At 40.5% G+C, this 18,635-nt stretch overlaps 1 protein-coding gene across 2 annotated transcripts; it reads right to left on the minus strand.

Annotated features, from left to right (window-relative positions):
- Positions 1 to 197: 197 nt before the first annotated feature.
- On the minus strand, positions 198 to 18,615 carry eea1 (early endosome antigen 1). 2 transcript variants are annotated; one of them, XM_026310858.2, is made up of 29 exons: positions 18,460 to 18,615; positions 16,161 to 16,238; positions 15,902 to 16,014; positions 15,720 to 15,774; positions 15,558 to 15,623; positions 15,425 to 15,455; positions 15,236 to 15,340; positions 14,887 to 15,008; positions 14,193 to 14,348; positions 11,100 to 11,216; positions 8,550 to 8,888; positions 8,010 to 8,159; positions 7,564 to 7,683; positions 7,160 to 7,363; positions 6,815 to 7,015; positions 6,567 to 6,680; positions 6,240 to 6,395; positions 5,975 to 6,114; positions 5,492 to 5,822; positions 5,239 to 5,340; positions 4,953 to 5,147; positions 4,593 to 4,775; positions 4,149 to 4,334; positions 3,933 to 4,064; positions 3,434 to 3,619; positions 3,097 to 3,335; positions 1,882 to 2,002; positions 1,642 to 1,740; positions 198 to 1,527 (listed from the first exon to the last, which is right to left on the minus strand). In XM_026310858.2, the coding sequence occupies exons 1-29, from the start codon at positions 18,481 to 18,483 to the stop codon at positions 1,405 to 1,407; spliced, it is 4,188 nt and encodes a 1,395-aa protein (XP_026166643.1). In that variant the 5' UTR covers positions 18,484 to 18,615; the 3' UTR covers positions 198 to 1,404. The 2 variants fall into 2 exon arrangements, with proteins under 2 accessions (XP_026166643.1, XP_026166644.1); XM_026310859.2 differs by lacking the exons at positions 15,720 to 15,774; positions 15,902 to 16,014; positions 16,161 to 16,238; positions 18,460 to 18,615 and having other exon boundaries at positions 200 to 1,527; positions 15,562 to 15,604.
- Between the last annotated feature and the right edge of the window lie 20 nt (positions 18,616 to 18,635).

An 18,635-nucleotide genomic window follows, 5' to 3' on the forward strand; every position in this document is an offset into this window, starting at 1 on the left:
CACACACTGTTAAAGCAACACCACACACAGCCACAGAGGTTGCAGCCACAGAGATGTGTGTGTGTGTGTGTACGTGCGTGCGCGCACGCACACACACACACACACACACACACACACACACACACACACACACACACACACACACACACACACACACACACACACACACACACACACACACACACACACACCTCCAGTAACAGTTGGTACTGTTGAGTGGAGACAAGCAGGACAAAAAACATTTCAAAATAAATGTGCAGGCACCTTCGATGACTGCATCACCAGTTTGCAGAAAGCACCACAATTTGTAGAAATTAACACATGGGAAAAAAATGCATCACAGCAAAAACTGTTTCCACGTTAAAAATCCTCTCAGATCGTCATACATGCTGTGTTTAAGATGAAGGTCAGACCCTGTGACCTAAAACTCAAATGCTTTCAAAGAGACACTTTAAAATACTGAATATGAAACAAGCTCAGAGCTTTCATCTGGCCTGTATTCCTTCTGCAGACATTCTTTGGTCATGAAATAGGTCGAACACACTAATTTCAACAAATTCACTAACACACTGCCCCAACAAGGGAAACGTGTAGTAATTGACTAGACAATTTGTGTAGAAACACGCTGGAGCATAAGCCGACTAGTGAATAGTATTCTATACAGTTGGAGATTTATAATTAAAATGCTTTTTGCTCCTACAACCTGAAGCTGTAATTACTTCCCTTTTGCTGTGTTGCACTTACACAAAACATAAAACATATTCTTAGGTTTAAAATCTGTTCTATATTACTAAATCCCTGCAAAAATATTTTTATACTTATTGGTTACTTCAATTTTTAACATTCTTGCTATGAAAATCTGACTTCAAAGGTTCAGGTCAGATTTATGTGCAGCTGGACAACAGAGTATTTCTTAAACTAAATAGTTACCTGCATTTATCTTTGTAGGGCAGCGGTAATTCATCACTTTTACAATATTTACTTTTCCAGTCAGTCTTGCAGTGTCAGTCTGACCTTAAACGTCATGGCGACAGAAGCCAGACAGTTCACAACAGACAAAAGCAGCCAACTTGCAACTGCTAATGATGGCAAACAATGATGGAGATGTGAATATGAACTTAAAGAGATGCGTGGTGTTTAGTTCTCGCTGTGTCCGCTCGCTAGCGCACAACAGGAGTAGCAAAGGCACAAAAACAGATATAGACAATCCCACATCATCCTGTCACATGACTCTGGTGGTCTCTGCTTATTTCCTTCAATACCAGAGCCAGAAGTCAATGCAGGTGGGAGTCTTTGCACTGGGCCTGTCCTTTATAGTGCACATTGAATACGACAAAGACACGCCTTGTTCTGCCTGCTGGAGTGGGAGAGGGAGGGAAGTGGCTGAGGAGGACAAGAGGGAAATCAGCCTTGAAGCTCCTCGTAGCACGTTTCACACACCCGCACTGGTTTCTTAGAGGACGGCGTGAGCGCATTCCTCGATGAACACTCGGCGCAGAAAATGTTTCCACAGTGTCTGCAGTGATGCTGGATATGCCCAGAGGACAGAGATACAAAGCAGACACTTAATAACATACTTAAGATAAGGCAGATGTCACAACGTGTTACCTTTGAGAAAAACATTCCAGAAAACTTCTCTACCTTCCTGACAGTGACAGTAAAGCCTTTGCCACAGGCCATGCAGTTCTGCACCTCGTGATCCTCTGCCCACTTCCTGGTCAGCGTCTGACACTGCTTGATCTAAAAGCACAAACAGCAGGAGTCACATCCCAACACCAACTGCTGACAATCACTGCAAGACATATCTGTACTATAGTGTTTCTATCAATCATTTTATTTTTTACTGTACAATTCCACTAAGGCTAAAGTTTTGAGACAAACCTGGAGCGACTGGTTTTCTCTGCCCAGCTCCTGCATGGCTGCTGTCGTGTCGTCCAGCTTCCTCCTCAGTTCCACCACTTTAGCCTGCAGCTTTTCTATTTCACCCTCACCCTTCACACACCTGAAACACAGCCGCAGATTACATTCGTGTGTTCATGTTAATTAGGGGCTCAGGAGAATTTCCTTCCACTTCGACTTGGCTGGCTGCATAATTGGATTCTTAATACTTTCAAGGCACAGTTCTTGGAGGAATAATGGTTCTGTCCTCTGGGTGATTTTTCTTCACCACAGCTCTGTGCTGTCACTGCTGCATCTGCCTTATTTCAGAGTTTACACATTTGCTGGATATCAAATTTAAATAATCTTTATGAAAACAATGCTAAGTTAATGCAACAGAGAAATAAAAAATAAACTAAATACATTCACTCAGCTTGCACCCTAATGACAGCTGAGGGTGGAGACTCCATGAAAATGAGATTTGTCAACAGCTATCTACTCTTCAGGCTTGGAAATTAGATGTTTTTATGTACTTTATGTACAAGAACTTTGTTCAATGCAGCAGAACTGCCCTGTAGTTGTTCTAACGATAGATTTTTCCACTGAAATAAATACTGGACATGTTCAGACCTGAGCCTGCTGATTCATATTCTGTCTGTTCTATTATGCAGCCTATTATTCTGTGGTCTATCTATTCTATTATGCTCCTCACATCTTACATGTTCCTAGCAGTTAGTGATCTTACATTTTCCTTTGGTGTGGTGATACATGCAACACACTTGACAGGGCTAATGAGTTTAATATTTAATTATCATCTGTTATGCACACGGAAATGAAGTTGTTGAAAAATTAAGACTGTAAATGAATGAATTCAAGTTGTATTAGAGAAGTGGGTAAAACTTCCCTGAAGCAAAGCTCAGGAGCTCAGGGTGACAATGTTGTAATGTAGTCAGTCTTATAATAACAATGGCTTTAATAATAGCAGAATTGTTTTTGTGCTTGTTTTATGTGTTAGATAAATTGTTCTTCCAAATCATAAAACATTAAGAAAATCCTGTCAGTTTCCTCTTTAACATCATCTTGATGCCTACCATACACCACTAAGCCTTAAATCCAGTGAAGCACATTCAAAACCCTTTGAAGGCTTACAATACACTTTAGAACAAAAAGTCATTACGTGCAAGGTGGTGTGTTAGTCAGGAAGTTATATCCACGCACCTTTCCAAAAGAGCCCGTCTCTCATCCTGGTTGTTCTGGACAGTGGCCTCCAGCACCGCAATCTCTCCTCTCAGCTCGTCTGTCTGCTTCTCCAGTTCACTGACTCTCCTCTGGCTGCCCTGCCATTCTCGCTTCAGCGTGGCCACATTCTCATTCAGAGCCGTCACCTGCACACCCAGCTTCGCTTCTGCCTCCTCTCCACGCTTCACCTGCTCCTCTCTGGCTCTCTTCTCTGCGCCCTATTGAAAAAAAAAAAAAAAAAAACACTGATCATTCACAAAAAGGAAAGTGAATGACACTTCATTCATTGAAATTAAACTTAGTAAAGTGAGCCTACCAACTGATCCTTGACATCCTTGATTTGTGTGAGTAGCTGCTCCTCTCTCTGGCTCCTGCTGTCCCTGGTGGCCTGGTGGTCTTTCTGCTCCTGCTCGAGGTCACCCCGCACCGCCTCCACCTGACTCTGCAGCTCCAGTTTCTGCTGGATCAACAGCTGTTTGGCTTCCCGCAGCTCGCCCAGCTCCTGAGAAGCAGCAGACACTGTATGTAACCTCAAGCACAGTGAGGTAGGAGATACTTTTGATAGTATGAGGAAAGAAGTGGTATCTCCTTTGGTGCAGTACACGCAAACTTTTTTATGACTCGGTGGCATCAGAAATTTTTAATGCATCGGTGCAGTTATCAAGCTGCCGACAGAAAGAAACTAGACAAGCTGTTGAAAAGGCTTGTTGGGTCTATAATAAGAATAATCAGTCATCATCTACATCAGCGCAAACTTTCTGAGTTGTTTGAATTTAAGCCTCTCTCTTCAAACCAAGAGAGATGTTATAACTAACCTTCTCACTCTTCTCTGTTAGTGCCTTCATTTCAGATGTTAATTTGCTGTTACTCTTTTCCAGGACACTCTTGGCTCTGTTCAAGTCCTCCACTTTTCTCTTCTCTTTCTCTTGTTCCTCCTTAACCTGACCCTGAGCAAGAAGGTTCAATTTAGAATCAATAATCTTAATCACAACAAGTGATGTAGTGTAAGTGTGTAAATCTATATGTCTGACCTGTTGCTTCTCTAGCTCCTTCAGTGTCTGTTCCTGCTGTTGGATATTCTGGTCCCGTTTGGAAAGCTCCTGCTCCATTGAGCTTCTGCTCGTCTTCAGTTCTTGAATCTGAGCCTCCAACCCTGTCTGATGAGTTCGGTTAGCAGCCAGCTCCTCCAGGCCCAAGGTCAGCTTCTCCTCTGATGCCTAGAACCAGACATAGGTCAAAAATCACCTACTACCTACAGAAGGGTCCGGAGATAATCATTAAAACCAGAAGTGATGTTGCAGAAACTCCTCAGATAACTTGTGTTCATTTTTTTAAAGTCAGAATCACCAACAGTCATCTCTGTACTTCCTGGCTAAGTATAAGCTCAAACTGAAGTCTGTATTAATGCAACCTCTGTTTCAGAATCAAGCCATTATCAGCCTCTGCCGCTTCCAACCAGCCCTGCATTAATGTACCTTGAGGTCTTGACGTAGAGCAGAAACCTCCGACTCTTTGCCGTAGAAGTCAGACTGAAGGTTACTGAAGCTTTCCTGACTTTGCTCCAAAGCCTTCTGCAGCTCAGCTCTCCAGCTCTTTTCAGAGGTCAGCTCCTGACCCAGTCCTGAAACCTGGGCCCTCAGCTTATTCTCCTCCTCTACCTGGAGATACGGGACAAATATACACATTCATAATACACATATATACATGTGAGGCCTCAAGGTAATTATCATTACTCAAACCTGTGCAAATACAGCCAATATCAGTCCTCTAGAAGTATAACCACAGTACATTTCTATGGTGTAAGAAAATACACGTCTGTCATTGAAAATGCTTACCTTCTTCAGAATGACACCTTGTAACTCTTTTATTTGACCGTTCAGTTTTTTCATCTCCTCTTCAAAGGACCCCTGGGTCATCTTTAGTTGTCCCTGCAGCTTCTCCAACTCATTCTGCTTTTCCTTCAGTGTCTCCAGAGTCTTTGAGTGCTGCTGCTCCAATGACGTCAGATGCACTTTTAGTTTTTTCTCTGCCTGACATTTGTAGACACAGGTTAGTTTTAAGTTGTTCAAAATAATTTGGACTGATACTGCTTGGTCTTCCATTTGTTTTCTATACGCTTACCTCTCTTATTTGCTCCAACTCCTCTGTAGTTTTTTTCATTGACTTGGTGATGGACTCATTATTCTTAAGAAGCTCCTGTCTGGCCTTTTCGTTGGATTTTTCCTGGCAATTAATCAGATTTGTTTGAGCGATGAACTGATGATGTTGTAGTTTGTAGTTCTTACTTGTGTTACAGGACTAATTTTTCAAAGTTGAAGACAGGACAAATAATGCTAAATTTTTCTGGGCTGTGTCTACAGTCTACTGAACCTACCTGCTCCTCCATGGCTGATTTATGTTTCTTCCTTTCGATATCCAGTTGACTCTGACTCTCCTTCAGTGCCTTATTAGCATTTCCTAGACTGTCCTGTGTAGAGACGAGCTTCTTTCTTTGAGCCTCTTTCTCCAGTTGGGTCTTTTCCAGGTCTGCTGCCAGACTCTGAACTTTCCTGTCCAGCTCGGCATACTGAGTCTTTCCCTCCTGAGTCGCCTTGTCCAGGTTCCCCTTCAGAACAGCTTTATCCTGCTCACAGTGCTCCAGCTGCTGTTGGATATCACTCAAAGCAGCTGCCTTTTTCTTTAATTCCTCTTGTAGAGCTGCAGCCCTTAACAATAAAACAACAAGTCATTTATTACATTGTAGTAGAACAAACAAACAAAATAAAACAAAAAATAAATAAACAAACAAAAAAAAAACACCTGAAAATCGTAATCATTTATTTTATCTTAACTAATGCACTGGTATGCACAATCTCACCCTGCTTTCTCGGTCTCCAGCAAACACTGCAGCTCCTTAGTTTTCCGCTTAAATTCTGAGCCCTCCTTCTGCAGCTTCTGCACTTCCTGCTGCACTTGATCCCGTGCAGCCTGCAACTCCCCAACTTGTGACTCTAGTTTCTGTCAGATTAAAACATCAGAATCATTTATAAGGAACAATTTAAGTACACTGAGGCATTGCAAGTAGGAAAAATGTAAAAATTATCCTCTACCCAATATCAGGCAAATAAAGACTTAACACAAACCTTACTGTGTCCCCCAAGCTGCTCTACATGCTGTTCTGAGGCCAGCAGTTTGTCTTTGCAATCCTTCAGACTGGTTTCCAGCTGTGTGCACTGCTCCTGTCTCTCCTTTAGCCTTTGGTTCTGCTCCTCCACCTTCTTCTGAACTTTGTTAAGTTCCTACATAAGACAAGGGAGGAGGCAGAATAGAAGTGATAAAAAAAAAGAAGTGAAAAAGCATAGAAAAGTCAAAGAGTTATTTGCTACACAGGGAATAAAAGTGGTATACTACAAGGAGCACTAGTGTATTTAGAGACATTTTAGTATCAGTGGTCTAAAAACAAAGTTAACCTGCTGTTTGTCCTGTAGTGCATGCTGAGCAGTCTCTAAGCTGTTCTCCAGGTTGGCCTTCTGAGCAGCCTTGGCTGCCTCTGCTGACAGCAACAGTTCTGTCTTTGCCTTCAGCTGAAGAGAAACAAAACATCTGTTATTCTAACTATCAAATGCCAACATCTGCAGGACAGCATTTTACAGTCCTATAAATATGAACAATTATACCATTATGTGCTATTAAACATGTATAACACAGACATACTTACCTGAGCATCCAGCTGTGTTGCTTTCTCCTTGCTGTCTGCGAGCTGGGTAGAGAGTTCATTGACCGAGGTGTCTAGTGTGTGAGCTCGGTCCTGGGCTGAACGCAGGAGGGTCTTCTGCTCCTGGACCTGCTCGTGTAGGTTATCCTGGGCTTGCCTGTTGCTCTCTGATTGGTTCTTTAGCTTGTCTGTCAACTGTGTCACCTTTTTATCACCAAATACAGAAAAGATTATGGTCTTAAGGGTGACCAGTTATTCCCTGTCATTAATGTGATCTACATGTGGCCTTTCTATGTGGAGTTAGTTAATAACTGTAGTAGTAGTTTTAGTGTGTGTGTGTTCATCTACCTGTTCTTGTAGTGCATGGTTTTTCTCTTTTAGCTGGTTAAGGACAGCAGTCTCTCCCTCCCCAGCTTGGATCTTGGCACATAAATCTTCTCTCTCAGCTTCCAACTGGCTCACAATGTCTTTACTCTTCTGCAGCAGCGCCTCCAGGTTCTGGATCTTCTGGTCCTTATCCCCAATCTGACGCAGCACCTGCTCCAGGTCATTCTACAGCACAAAGACAACCCAACACAGAAGAACATTTGTATCTGGCATTTTGCTTTTATTTATTTCTGTTGCTGTTTTATGTTGTGGGGGGTTTATTAAGATGTACTGATTTTACTATCAGAAAATGTAAAATGTGTTATAATCTTCTAAAGCCTGTACACACAGGAGCTTTAAATAATAATCCAAACTCAGAGCAGTACCTGAGCCTCACACAGTTTGCCATTGGTGTTTTGCTGCACTGCTTGCAGCTCCTGGTGCTGCTGCTTGGCTTTCTCCAGTTGGTGCTGCAGGTCTGTGTTCTTACTGGTATTCTCCTTCAACTGAAAATGCAAATCACCAGAAGCACTTTCATTTTGTTTTATTTCTTATTCTGCTTGTTTGTTTTTTTTAACAATAATAACATTTTGTATATATTTCTACATTATTATTCTTAAAAAGCTTCATAAGTCTCATCTCGCTTGATAAACTACATCTGCACAGATCATTGATTCCCTTGTGCTTTTCAGTTTTAGCATAACTGATAAACACATGAGCACATGCACTTCATAAAGCATATTGAATCTTATAAATATACAGATATTCTGTCTGGTCAATCACATGCATGTGGCTTCATGCAGCATTCACTGAAGGTACAGCTGGTGTGTACCTGTTCTTCTGCACGGGAGAGTCTGAGCTGCAGGTCGGCTGCCTGCTGCTCACGGTCTTTCAGTTTCTCCCCAGAGAGCTGCCTCTGTTCTTTCAGACGCCCTTGTGCCTCGCCCAGCTGCCTCTCTGCCTCCAGCAGTTTGGCATGAAGCTAGGAAAAGGGTCGAGAAAGGAGTGATGACTAAGATGGAAACCAACAGATGACAAATGGCAAGAAATACAGTAGATACTTGAACTAGATCTGAAATTCTCTAACATTGTGCTTTAACATTACATATATTTGTGCATCAATAATTAGTGATTTCCTTTTTGGTGAAGTCACTACCATTTAATCCTGAACAAACATTTTTTCACCAATAGATTTAGCAATATATCCCTAATTATGTTAAAAGCATATAAAAGAGGTTATGAACTGACAGGGGAAATATAGTGAATCCATCAACCATCCAAAAGGTTCAAGTTACTAAGTGGCACGATAAGTATAAAAATGATGTGAATCATATTCACCAGTGGTCTCTGTGTCCTGTGTGATCATACTCACCTGACTGATCTCAGTCTGCTGCTGAGCACCTTGGCTCTCTTTTTCTTCCCTCTGCTGTTCCAGCTGTATCCTTTCAAACTTGAGCTTTGCATGCTTCCCTTCTAGCTCCACAATCTCACTCTTCAGCTTTGCCACCTCCTCAGTCCTCTCCCCAACCTCTGACTGAGTTTTCTGCAGAGCAGCCTCAGCACCTGTGGCCCGAGCCTGGAGTTCTTGGACCTCCAGCTCCCGCTCCCTTAGGATCTCCTGGACTCCCTTTTTGGCAGCTTTCTCAGCACCCAGACACTGCTCGAGTTCCTGAGAATCCTTCTCCTTGTGTGCCAGCTTTTCAGTAAGGCTCTGTGAGAAAAGAGAACATGTGTCTGATGAGCACTGGCTGCACAGAGGTTTAGGAATTAACCCTTTATGACCTACCATAGGACAGGTCCACCTGAGCATATATTTACATTTTTACATTCATGCTCATAATGTGATGTCGAATATGGAACATAGGGAGTGCTGTAACCGGCAGATCAGATCTATAGCAAAACTGCGGTGCCGCCTTATAGTGATTTTGATGTATGCACATTTTTACATTTTTAATTCTTTTTGCTCTTATTTGGATGCAATTCTACAGGCATTTAAACGACAGATATCCAAATGAGATTGTGGGTGCTCCTGTCGGTTTAAAAGGGTAAAAGGGTAAGAGATGTTGCTAATGTTATAGGGTTTATTAAAAAAATACTGATTAACAGCATTTGAAAAGATTATCCTGAATTTTCATGAATTAATTCACACAGGAACATGAATCATTTATTTGTTCTAAATAAAAACCATTACTGTGATAGCTGACAACAAACAGTCACACCTCATCTAATATAAGCTATGGAAAAGAAAAGTGGTCTGTCAGGCATCAGAGTGAAGTGGGGGTTGGCATTTCTAGGTGAAAGGACAGAGGAGCTGGAATACCAAGCACTGGTCTACTCTCTGGCAGTAAACCTGTGGCTACAGGGTGATAAAGAACAAATGCTGTTAACAGTAGAGCGTGCTGCCAACTAGGGAGGGTGCAGGGCACCTGGACCTCACTACCACAGCAGCTGGTTAACATTTTTTCCCCTGCTTTGGTTTATCACTCTCCATCTCATGTATTGGCTGCCATCTCTCCCCTGCTGTTTCTCTCCTCTCTAATTCTATACTCACAGAAGGTGTTGACTGTTCACTAGTTTCTTCTTAGTTCTGAATTCCTCTGTCTCATTGTCTGCCCCATAACTTTGGTCTGTATTCTCATGAGGTCAGAAACTGTATCAGTTGTCACAGAGATTCCTTTGGTAAACAGAAACGTGGGGTGGGGCAATCACACTACAGATCCAGTTCTGTAATTCCCTCTTACCCAAAAACCTACTTGGCAGGTAGGGCAGCAGTGTTCACTTCATTGACGAAATATTTTCGTTATAATTTTCGTCAATGACAAGTTTTCACTGACGAAAACGAGACAATAACTAAATAAAAATTAAGTGGTGATGACGAAAACTATAATTAAAATATACTGACATTTTCATTAACTGATGAAAACGAGAGGAAAATGTGAGTGAGGGACGTTTTTAGAAAAGATCCAATCAGACTTAATCCTGTAAGACACATTTGAAAAGTAACTGATCCACCTGAGTACACAACATCATCATAGCCTACATTGGGTTTGTGTCTGACTTAAACTATAATGAAATGGCAACAGCCTGGAGAAAACAAAGAGAAGATATATGGGTCAGTTTCATCTTTGATGCAGTGGTATTACTGCTAAATACAGTTTTACTTTTAAATATTTTGGAGTTGACCTTTTGCTTTAAAGAATGAAGAATGTCATATGCAAGTTATAAACAATGCATATCTAATTTTTGGTCTTTTATGGAAAGGCCATATTTCATATATTTACTGAAACTTGTTTTTATTTAATTTTAATTTAGAATATTTTGTATATTACAATAGTTTAACTAAATTACATTTAAATCAAACCCAATATATTTAGTCGACTAAAACTAAAACAAACCAGATGACTAAAATATGACTAAAACTAAAATTGCATTTAGTCAAAAGATTATGACTAAAACTAAATTAAAATCTGCTGTCAAAATTAACACTGTAGGGCAGTGACACGTCTGATGTGGGAGGATTTAATTTCTGGCAGGGACCCTTTTGCACCAGTGCAGTTACCTGTGATTTCATTTCAACTCAAATGACAAAGCTGGCATGGCAGGGATATGTCCCTGCTGATTCAATTAGAGAGCAGTGTGTGATTTTTAAACATGTCCAGGGTGCCAAAGTAGTGGGTGGCGGCAGTGCATTCTGATAGCGAGCAACAAAGGAAGGGTTACGGAAACTGAGGTGGCGTGCTCTGTATGTGAGGGTCAGCTGGAGAGGCTTATTAACAGTAGTAAAGTAAAAGTATTCCTTACACCATCTTATGTGGTACACAGAGCAACAAATGTCCTGGCAGACATGGTTGTGCCTGCAACAAACTGTCCTAAAACTATCACGTGGTTATAATAACTGTAGCTGTTTAATGGCGTTTCTTACCTGGCTTTGCTGCTGCAAATTATTCAGATCGCTCTGCAGCTGGTGGATCTGTTGGGTGTAGACAGCCACTTCCTGTGGACCCTTCTCCAGCTCTGCTTTTAGTTGGGATATGGTCATCTGCAATATAATAACATTAAGACTATTTCCTCTACTGTAGTGTAGAGTCTGAAGAAACTGAAGCTGCACTGCCAAGAACTGACACAAAAAAAAAACAACAGCACAGATTAGTAATAACCAGGGTGTTACTCTTCAAATGTGTCTAGAAATTCAGGCTACCATGCTGATTGCAAGCTAAAATAATACTATTAATAGTCCTTCGGTGAATTTGGCTCCTTGAAAGTAGTGTGAGGGTTGATTTGTTAATCCTAGATGAAGTAATTTTGTGTTTTATGTAAAGGCAGAAAAAGTAGAGACTTGAAAACATAATCAGCATTTACCTGACAAGCTCAGTTTGGATCACATGTTTGCAGGTACATGAAGTATGTGTGTTAGAACTATGGAGTTACATCAGTATCAAAACTAGGAAGCGAGCATGGGCGATGGACTCATGAGGGAAAGGGTACTGTTTACCCAGGGCAAGCTACAGGGAGGGGGCCTCAAAAAGCCCAGAATGAAAAGAGATACTGATCAAGTGAGCATGGGGGCCCACCAAGAGGGTTTATACATAGGGCCCGGAATTTCATGCTATGCCCCTGCTTGCGAACGCAAATGTGAAGCTTGTGTGCACAGAAAGAAGAGCTGTGCATGTTTATAATAATGTCACGCTCAAACTGTGTTTTTTTTTTCCCTCCTCAAATGTGTTTTTCACTCTTCATTTGATAATTTTCCCTCACTCACCAAGTGGATTTCCTTTGACTGCTCTATGCTCGACCAAACATGAAGGGTGGTTTTGACAGTTTGGGGCAGGCTAATGGACGTTTCAGTCAGTAAATGATGTTGGTTGCTTTTGTTATTGACTGGACATTGGATGATTAAAAACTTCTCCAGAAGTCCAAGATGGCAGGACAAATGAGTGTAGGTTTAATACGCTCTGTGCTTTATCTATATTATGGTAACGTGAATTATTTATCAGTCAAACAGTGTTTCTTCTAAAACAGTGTATGATATGTCGATTCTATAACCTAATGATAATGTTATCATCACCTCGGGTGTAGACATTAGATAATGATGTCACATTTGATTAGCTAAACTGGATAAGCAGTTGACATGTCCGTATCAGACAAATTATAATATGGACATAAAAATATAACAATCCCACAGTGGGTAATAAAACTGAGCAGTTGAGCGTGATCATAAATCAGAAAAGGTACGTTACAAAAAAAAAAAAACAGAATAAACATGATATCAGTCAGATCATTTGCACCTTAACCGTCACAGCTAAATGCAAAAGGCGCTCCATCTCCTTCTCCAGTTAAATAACACTGAGCTAACATTAGCTAGCACTGTTGTTTTGGCTAATCAAATGCCCGAGGGAGCGATAACACCATCATTAGTTTAAAGAATCGTCATATCATACACACTTTTAGAAGAAACACTGTCTGATTAATAAATAATCAACATTACAGGTGCTATCAGGACATCTCTCCTACAGGCCAAACCAAAACACAACATCCCCATAGCATGTTTACGGACATTAGGGAAACCTGACTTACCATTGTAACAGTCCACTCACTAACTTGACTCAATTATTCACAATACCAATCAACAGTAACATCTCGTTACAATGCTATGACACCGTCCTCAGATAATCAAACACACTCTATCCTCGCCCTTTCTTTACAAATTACACTAATGCTCATCTCCAATAAAGCACAGACATTAGTCAGCAGCAACATGAATGCAACCTGAGGATGCCATCTACCATTGAACACCAAAGAAGAAGAGGGGACCATTTGAGTGTATCAATACTGTGCTTTATCTTATGGTAACGTTAATTATTTACTAGTCAAATTTACTTTTAGAAGAAATATTGTTTGACTGATAAATAATTAACGTTACCATAATATAGATAAAACACTAAGTGTATTAAACCTACACTCATTTGTCCTTGTCTGCCATCTTGGACTTTTGGAGATGTTTTCAATCGTTCATTGTCCAGTAAATCAAAAAAAACAACCAACAGCATTTACTGACAGAAAGATCCATCAGTGCTCAAGCTTCTCATTTGCGATCGCAAACTGTTAAAACAAGCAGGTGTACCATATTTTTCACCCTGTGTTTTTGTGCCCCCTAGTTTTGATATTGATGTAAAGCCATAAGGAATCCTCCCAGCATGCCCTGGGACGATAGATCCATGTACGTAACTCTCACTGAATGCATTTCTGAGATTTTCTGTTACTACCCCCAGCTTTGTGCTTCATCACCTTTCCAATGTAGCTATACATTCTACAGTCAAAGTCTTTTAATTGAGTTTATCCTTATAATAACTGGAAACCTCAATAGGTTATTTCTGTGAGGGGATTTTGTTTTGTTTTATCATGTAGGCAAAAAAACAAAACACTGTGACGATTACATCAACAGTTCTCAGTAACCTTTGCATCTCTAAAATCATGATTCTTCCTTCACGTTTCCAAGACAATTTGTATCTGAACATGAATTTAAAAGTGTCTTGATCCTGATCCAACAAACTGTAAATAATCCTGAACTTTTGCAGGTTTGGTCTCTCTTGTTGGTTTGACAACAGATCCATGTCTATTTTAAAACAGCATAAAAAAGCATGTCAAACAATGAACATTATCATCTGGACAACTCAATTATCATCTATGAAGAATAGGAACCAGGTTGAGGTCATGCAAAAACAAAAAATGTTAAAACATTGTTAAAATAATTTCTGAAAACCTTTTCAAACTTAAATGAAACTCAAAAGAGACTACATTTGCAACTAACTTGAAATGACATTTTACCTACAGTTTATGAATCTTGAAGAAAGAGTAAGTGTTGGAGAGGCAAACATTATGTAGGAAACAACAAAAGAAGGGGAGGGAAAGAGAAATATGATTTTGTATAGTGTGGGAATCAATATGCATATTTATGAAATTGAATGAAATTTCGGGCAAGACAAAGGCAGGCCATGAAGTGTTTTACGCTCCTGACCTCTGAGGTAGTGTAATTAGCCTGTAGCTGCTCATAGTGGTTTCTGAGGCGTTCGGACTCCTCCTCCCTCTCACGTGTCATACGGTCCATCATCGTCTGCACCTGCACCAGCTCCTTCTGCAGGACCTCCACATTCTCCACTGCCGGTAGCTGCAGCTAGGGGGCACAGTGGAGGCACTGTGTTAAAACCATGAACTGAATGACCAGGTTGCAGATAATCAGGCAAAATAGATTTTAGTTTTAAGATCAATCAAAAATTACAGGTCCATAGATAAATCTGAGCTGCTCGGGTATGGCCTCTTCTTACAGTTTCAGCACTAACCTTAGAAGTGCATGAAGCCTTACTAAACTACTGAACAGTTAAGTACATTCTGACCAAAAAACACGTCAGTGGAAGTAGCTATGTACTTAAAGGCAACCACACAACTCTACCTTTAAGTGTGCTTTAGCTCTTTTTACATAAATTCTTTGGACAAGGCTGTTTCATTATTGTTCCATAACAACAATGAGGGGATTGTCTAGACAGGAGTTGGGTCAATTCTGCCTCCACACAGCTCAGAACTAAACTGTCCTTATGGTGTTGATTGAAAACTCCAAAGCACATCATTCATGGAAGGTGTATAATAATAGAATCTGTCTTTCAAGCCTAGTAAGAAGAGAATATAACCAGAAACTTGAGTGTGTGTTGTTGTACCAGTTCTGCTTGGAGCTTTTCATTCTCCTGCTTCTCTTCCTGCAGCTGTTCGGTCAACCTGGCCAGCCTCTGCTCCGCGGCCTCTCTTAGGCTCTTCTCCTCATCATAGCGGGACTTTAAGTCTGTCGGATTCAATGATTCAAAAACAAAGTCAACCTCATTTGCTCAGGTCTTCAAATTAACCAAGGAGAACCAAGACTATAAAACAAAATGTTGAAGAATGAGCAACTGGATAAACACAAGGGGTGGATTGAGCTTAACACTAGTCTAGAAAAACAAGCATTTCAGCTTTGTTAAATGGTGTATACCCACAGACACAAGCCTCCCTGTTTCCTGGCCCCATACTAACCTACTATCTCAGTGGCCAGCTGTGCAGCCTTCTGCTCAAACAGGTCTTTCATCTGCTTAATGTTGAACTTCTCTGTCTCTGCTTCATTCAACTTCCTTTCAAGAACTGAGGGGAAAAAAGAACAGAAAAGGTCATTGTATTAGTCACTGACATTTTATATCTTTATGATTAAAATATAATGTTACCCACCTGAATCCTCTGATCCCACCTGGCCATCATTCTGTGAAAAGCAGGAGAGATAATAACACTAACAGTAAGAACCACCATCAGTTTTATTTTTAGGGAAGCCATTATGACATGTTAAATATCTTAAAGGAATTACTTGCTTCAGTTGTCCTTGGACTTTATCCAACTCCTTCTTTAGCTCTCCAGAAAACCATCTTTCCTCCTAATGATTTGAAACACACGACATCAAGTCTATGTATCAACTGATCATTTACTGCGTTGCATCTGTAACAGTGACAGTTCAGAAGATCAACCATACCTTGAGAGAAGCATGCAGGTCCTGAACTTCCTGCCGCAACATTGTAAGGTCTTCACTAAAAAAAAAAAAAAAAAAAGAAGACGGCGTATTTACAAAAATATGCAAAGAGGAATTATGTCAAGTGCAAGGTGAGGTCAGACTTTTCTTCGACATAATTTACATGATATTAATATCAGTCTCACCGAGTGGGGGCCATGTGAGCAGGGATGTCACCAGTATCATGGAACAGCTCATAGTGCTTGAACAGTTCCTCTGCCGAGTTGTGAGACTTCATGCATTGAGGACAGATGAAGCCCTGAATGCAGAAATACACCATCAGAGTCATCACCATGCAACAATAACTTTTCAACAAGCCTTATTTCTACAGCCCTGCTTCCAGGCTAGAAAACATATAAGTTGCCAGTTTAAAAAACTAAAACAAAACAAAACCATCCATGTTACCTCAGATGTCTGATCATTGTTGAGGTCTGTGCTGGGCTGCTCTGACTCTGCGTTCTGTGAACCTCCTTTACCAGGAGTCTGAAAAGGGGAAAAAAAAATTTAAAAATTATAGTTTTGGTAAATAATTGCTTGAGAGAAGCAGTTAAAGAACATCCATTTCTTCTTTACAAATCACATCCTTTCAGTTTTCTCTAATAAATAAATAAATCAGAGCCAGCCACAAATTCTTACCTGGATTGAGGTAATCTGACCACAGGCTCTGACTTGACCACTCCACAATATTAGCATTTTTGATATTAAGCCATTTTTTGTAGTTGTGGCCTTGTATTTTTGATTGTTGCCTTGTTAACAATTAATCTTCTCCCATGTCGCAGTTCACTTGGAGCTGTGAGAATACTCTGTAATTTCCTGAGTTTATCCCAGTGCCTTCACAAACCTTTCAGGGCTTCCAGCAAAAAAACATCCCAACAGCCTGATGCTGCACCATTTTACCTCTATGGTACAAATGGTGCAGCTTGCACCTATTTAATAAAAATCCTCAATGTTAATGTCTTTGAGCAAAGAACCTTGTTTGTTTGTTTTATATTCACTACCTTGAACATGCTTTTACATCCTAAATCTTATTTCTCTCCTCTGTACTTTTTAAAAGAAAATTCTTGAGTGTCTGTGTTTGGAAAGTTTCTTTGTTTTCATGATATAGTTTTAGCAAAGGAACAGGTTAACAAAATGTTCAACCTTCCATATGACTGTGCCTTGAATCAAGGGTGTTCTTTGTTCCAGTTTAACTTTGTGATTATTAAACATTATGTGACGTAATATGCTGTAATTCCCTGGGTACCTTTGACTTTATTACAACTCTCTAAAGGAGACATGGTTATGTAACTGAGCACCTGGTTAGATTACATTAAATAAAACAAATATAATAATTTAGATCTATGCAAGAAAAATGTTGTTAGACTGACACTATAGAAAACTAAGTGGTAGTTTGGGGCATGGTCACCAGAATTTAGTTCAGCCTTTTAGCCTGAAGCACAAACAGAAGACGTCCCACTGGTAGCTCATTCATTCACAAAAAGGGGCTGGTTGGGACGGTGACAGTCTGCTTGAATGAGCATGGTCTAAATGTGTGCGTATACGTGTGTGATATGTGTGGTGGGAGGTGGACTTTGAGCACTTAAATTATACTGCCTTAAAACTGAACAATTGTGTCTACCATTCAGCCTAGAATATAAAACATATTGAAACCCCTTTCATTAACATTACATGCTGGTGTGTTTTGTACTTTAAGTAAAGTGCTATAATCACTGTCTTTTATTCGTGATCTATGGATTGAGGAGCTAGTGCATACAAAATGACTCAGCTGTTACAGACTACATTTATACACCAAATCAGTGGTTCCAAAACATTTATTTAAAATGGAGGACACACGTGCATTAGACAAATTAGCTAACTCAGATTGTTTTGCAATAGTGATAGCTGCACTCTGTCAATAATTAATCTGGAGAGCTCCAGTTTACGTTTATGTACAATAACTGATCAAAAAGTAGTTTTAAAATACTATTTATCTTCACTTCTTAAACCTCATCAATCACAATCCCTGACCTAAAATAACTGTTTAAAGACGTTCTTTCTTCATTACCCAGCGCAGTTAGCAATGCAATGTGGAAAATGTAGTCCTGAGTGGACGCTAGCTAGCTAAGTAGCAAACCTCGATTACTCCCACTTGTAAATTTGTGACAAGCCGATAATTTATCCAAACAGTCAAGTCACATTAATATTACTAAAATAACCGCATGTTTCTCCTCAGGGTCAGGAAGACAGGGGATCTCCAGAGTCAATCTGTAGCTAACGTCTGCGTTAGCATATTAAATAACCCACCTCTACAACAGAGCTAGCTAACGTTGGCTAGCAGAAACCAGAAAAAATATTTATTTATCTTGGCTATTCATTACTCGACTGCTAACAGATGGGCACGCCGGTTAATTACTTTACAGCTTTATTATATACACAAGTAACTACTACGTGTTAGCTTGTTAAACGCTGGATATTAACGGTAGCAACAAGCTACATAGCTGGAGAATGAGCGCTTGATATATTCACAGCAAGCTAACGGTGAGGCGGGAGTCTCCCATCAGTAGGTGAATAATAAAATGCCCCGCCCAGCAGCGACACACCATGTTTTAAAACGTACGTTCCCACCATGAAAATAGACAAGGATAGGCCTTGTGTCTCCCAAGAAAATGCCTCAGTTCAACCAACCAAAAGCGACACGGGGAACTCTGATGGCCCACACACTTACCATTTGAAGTATCCGTCTGAGCATGGTCTCTGCAGAGTTTGTCTGGACGCAAAATCCTCAGTTTTCCAAACGCAAAGTTTACGTCGCTGCACAACGAACACCTGACCGAGGCGAAGCAGTAGCAGCGAATGGGCGGGTCCAGGAACGGATAGTTGAGCCTCCGCCTGGACGTGTTC

Source organism: Mastacembelus armatus, chromosome 6 (assembly GCF_900324485.2).
Source record: "Mastacembelus armatus chromosome 6, fMasArm1.2, whole genome shotgun sequence".
Classification (NCBI taxonomy): Eukaryota; Metazoa; Chordata; class Actinopteri; order Synbranchiformes; family Mastacembelidae; genus Mastacembelus; species Mastacembelus armatus.

Excerpts from the sequence above, each read along its gene's own strand:
- eea1 (XM_026310858.2), bottom strand. The coding sequence starts at position 18,483 with ATGCTCAGACGGATACTTCAAATG. Across the intron at positions 7,684-8,009 it reads TCTCCCGTGCAGAAGAACAG|TTGAAGGAGAATACCAGTAA; the intron begins GTACACACCAGC and ends TTGCATTTTCAG. Across the intron at positions 7,364-7,563 it reads GCAAACTGTGTGAGGCTCAG|AATGACCTGGAGCAGGTGCT; the intron begins GTACTGCTCTGA and ends TTTGTGCTGTAG.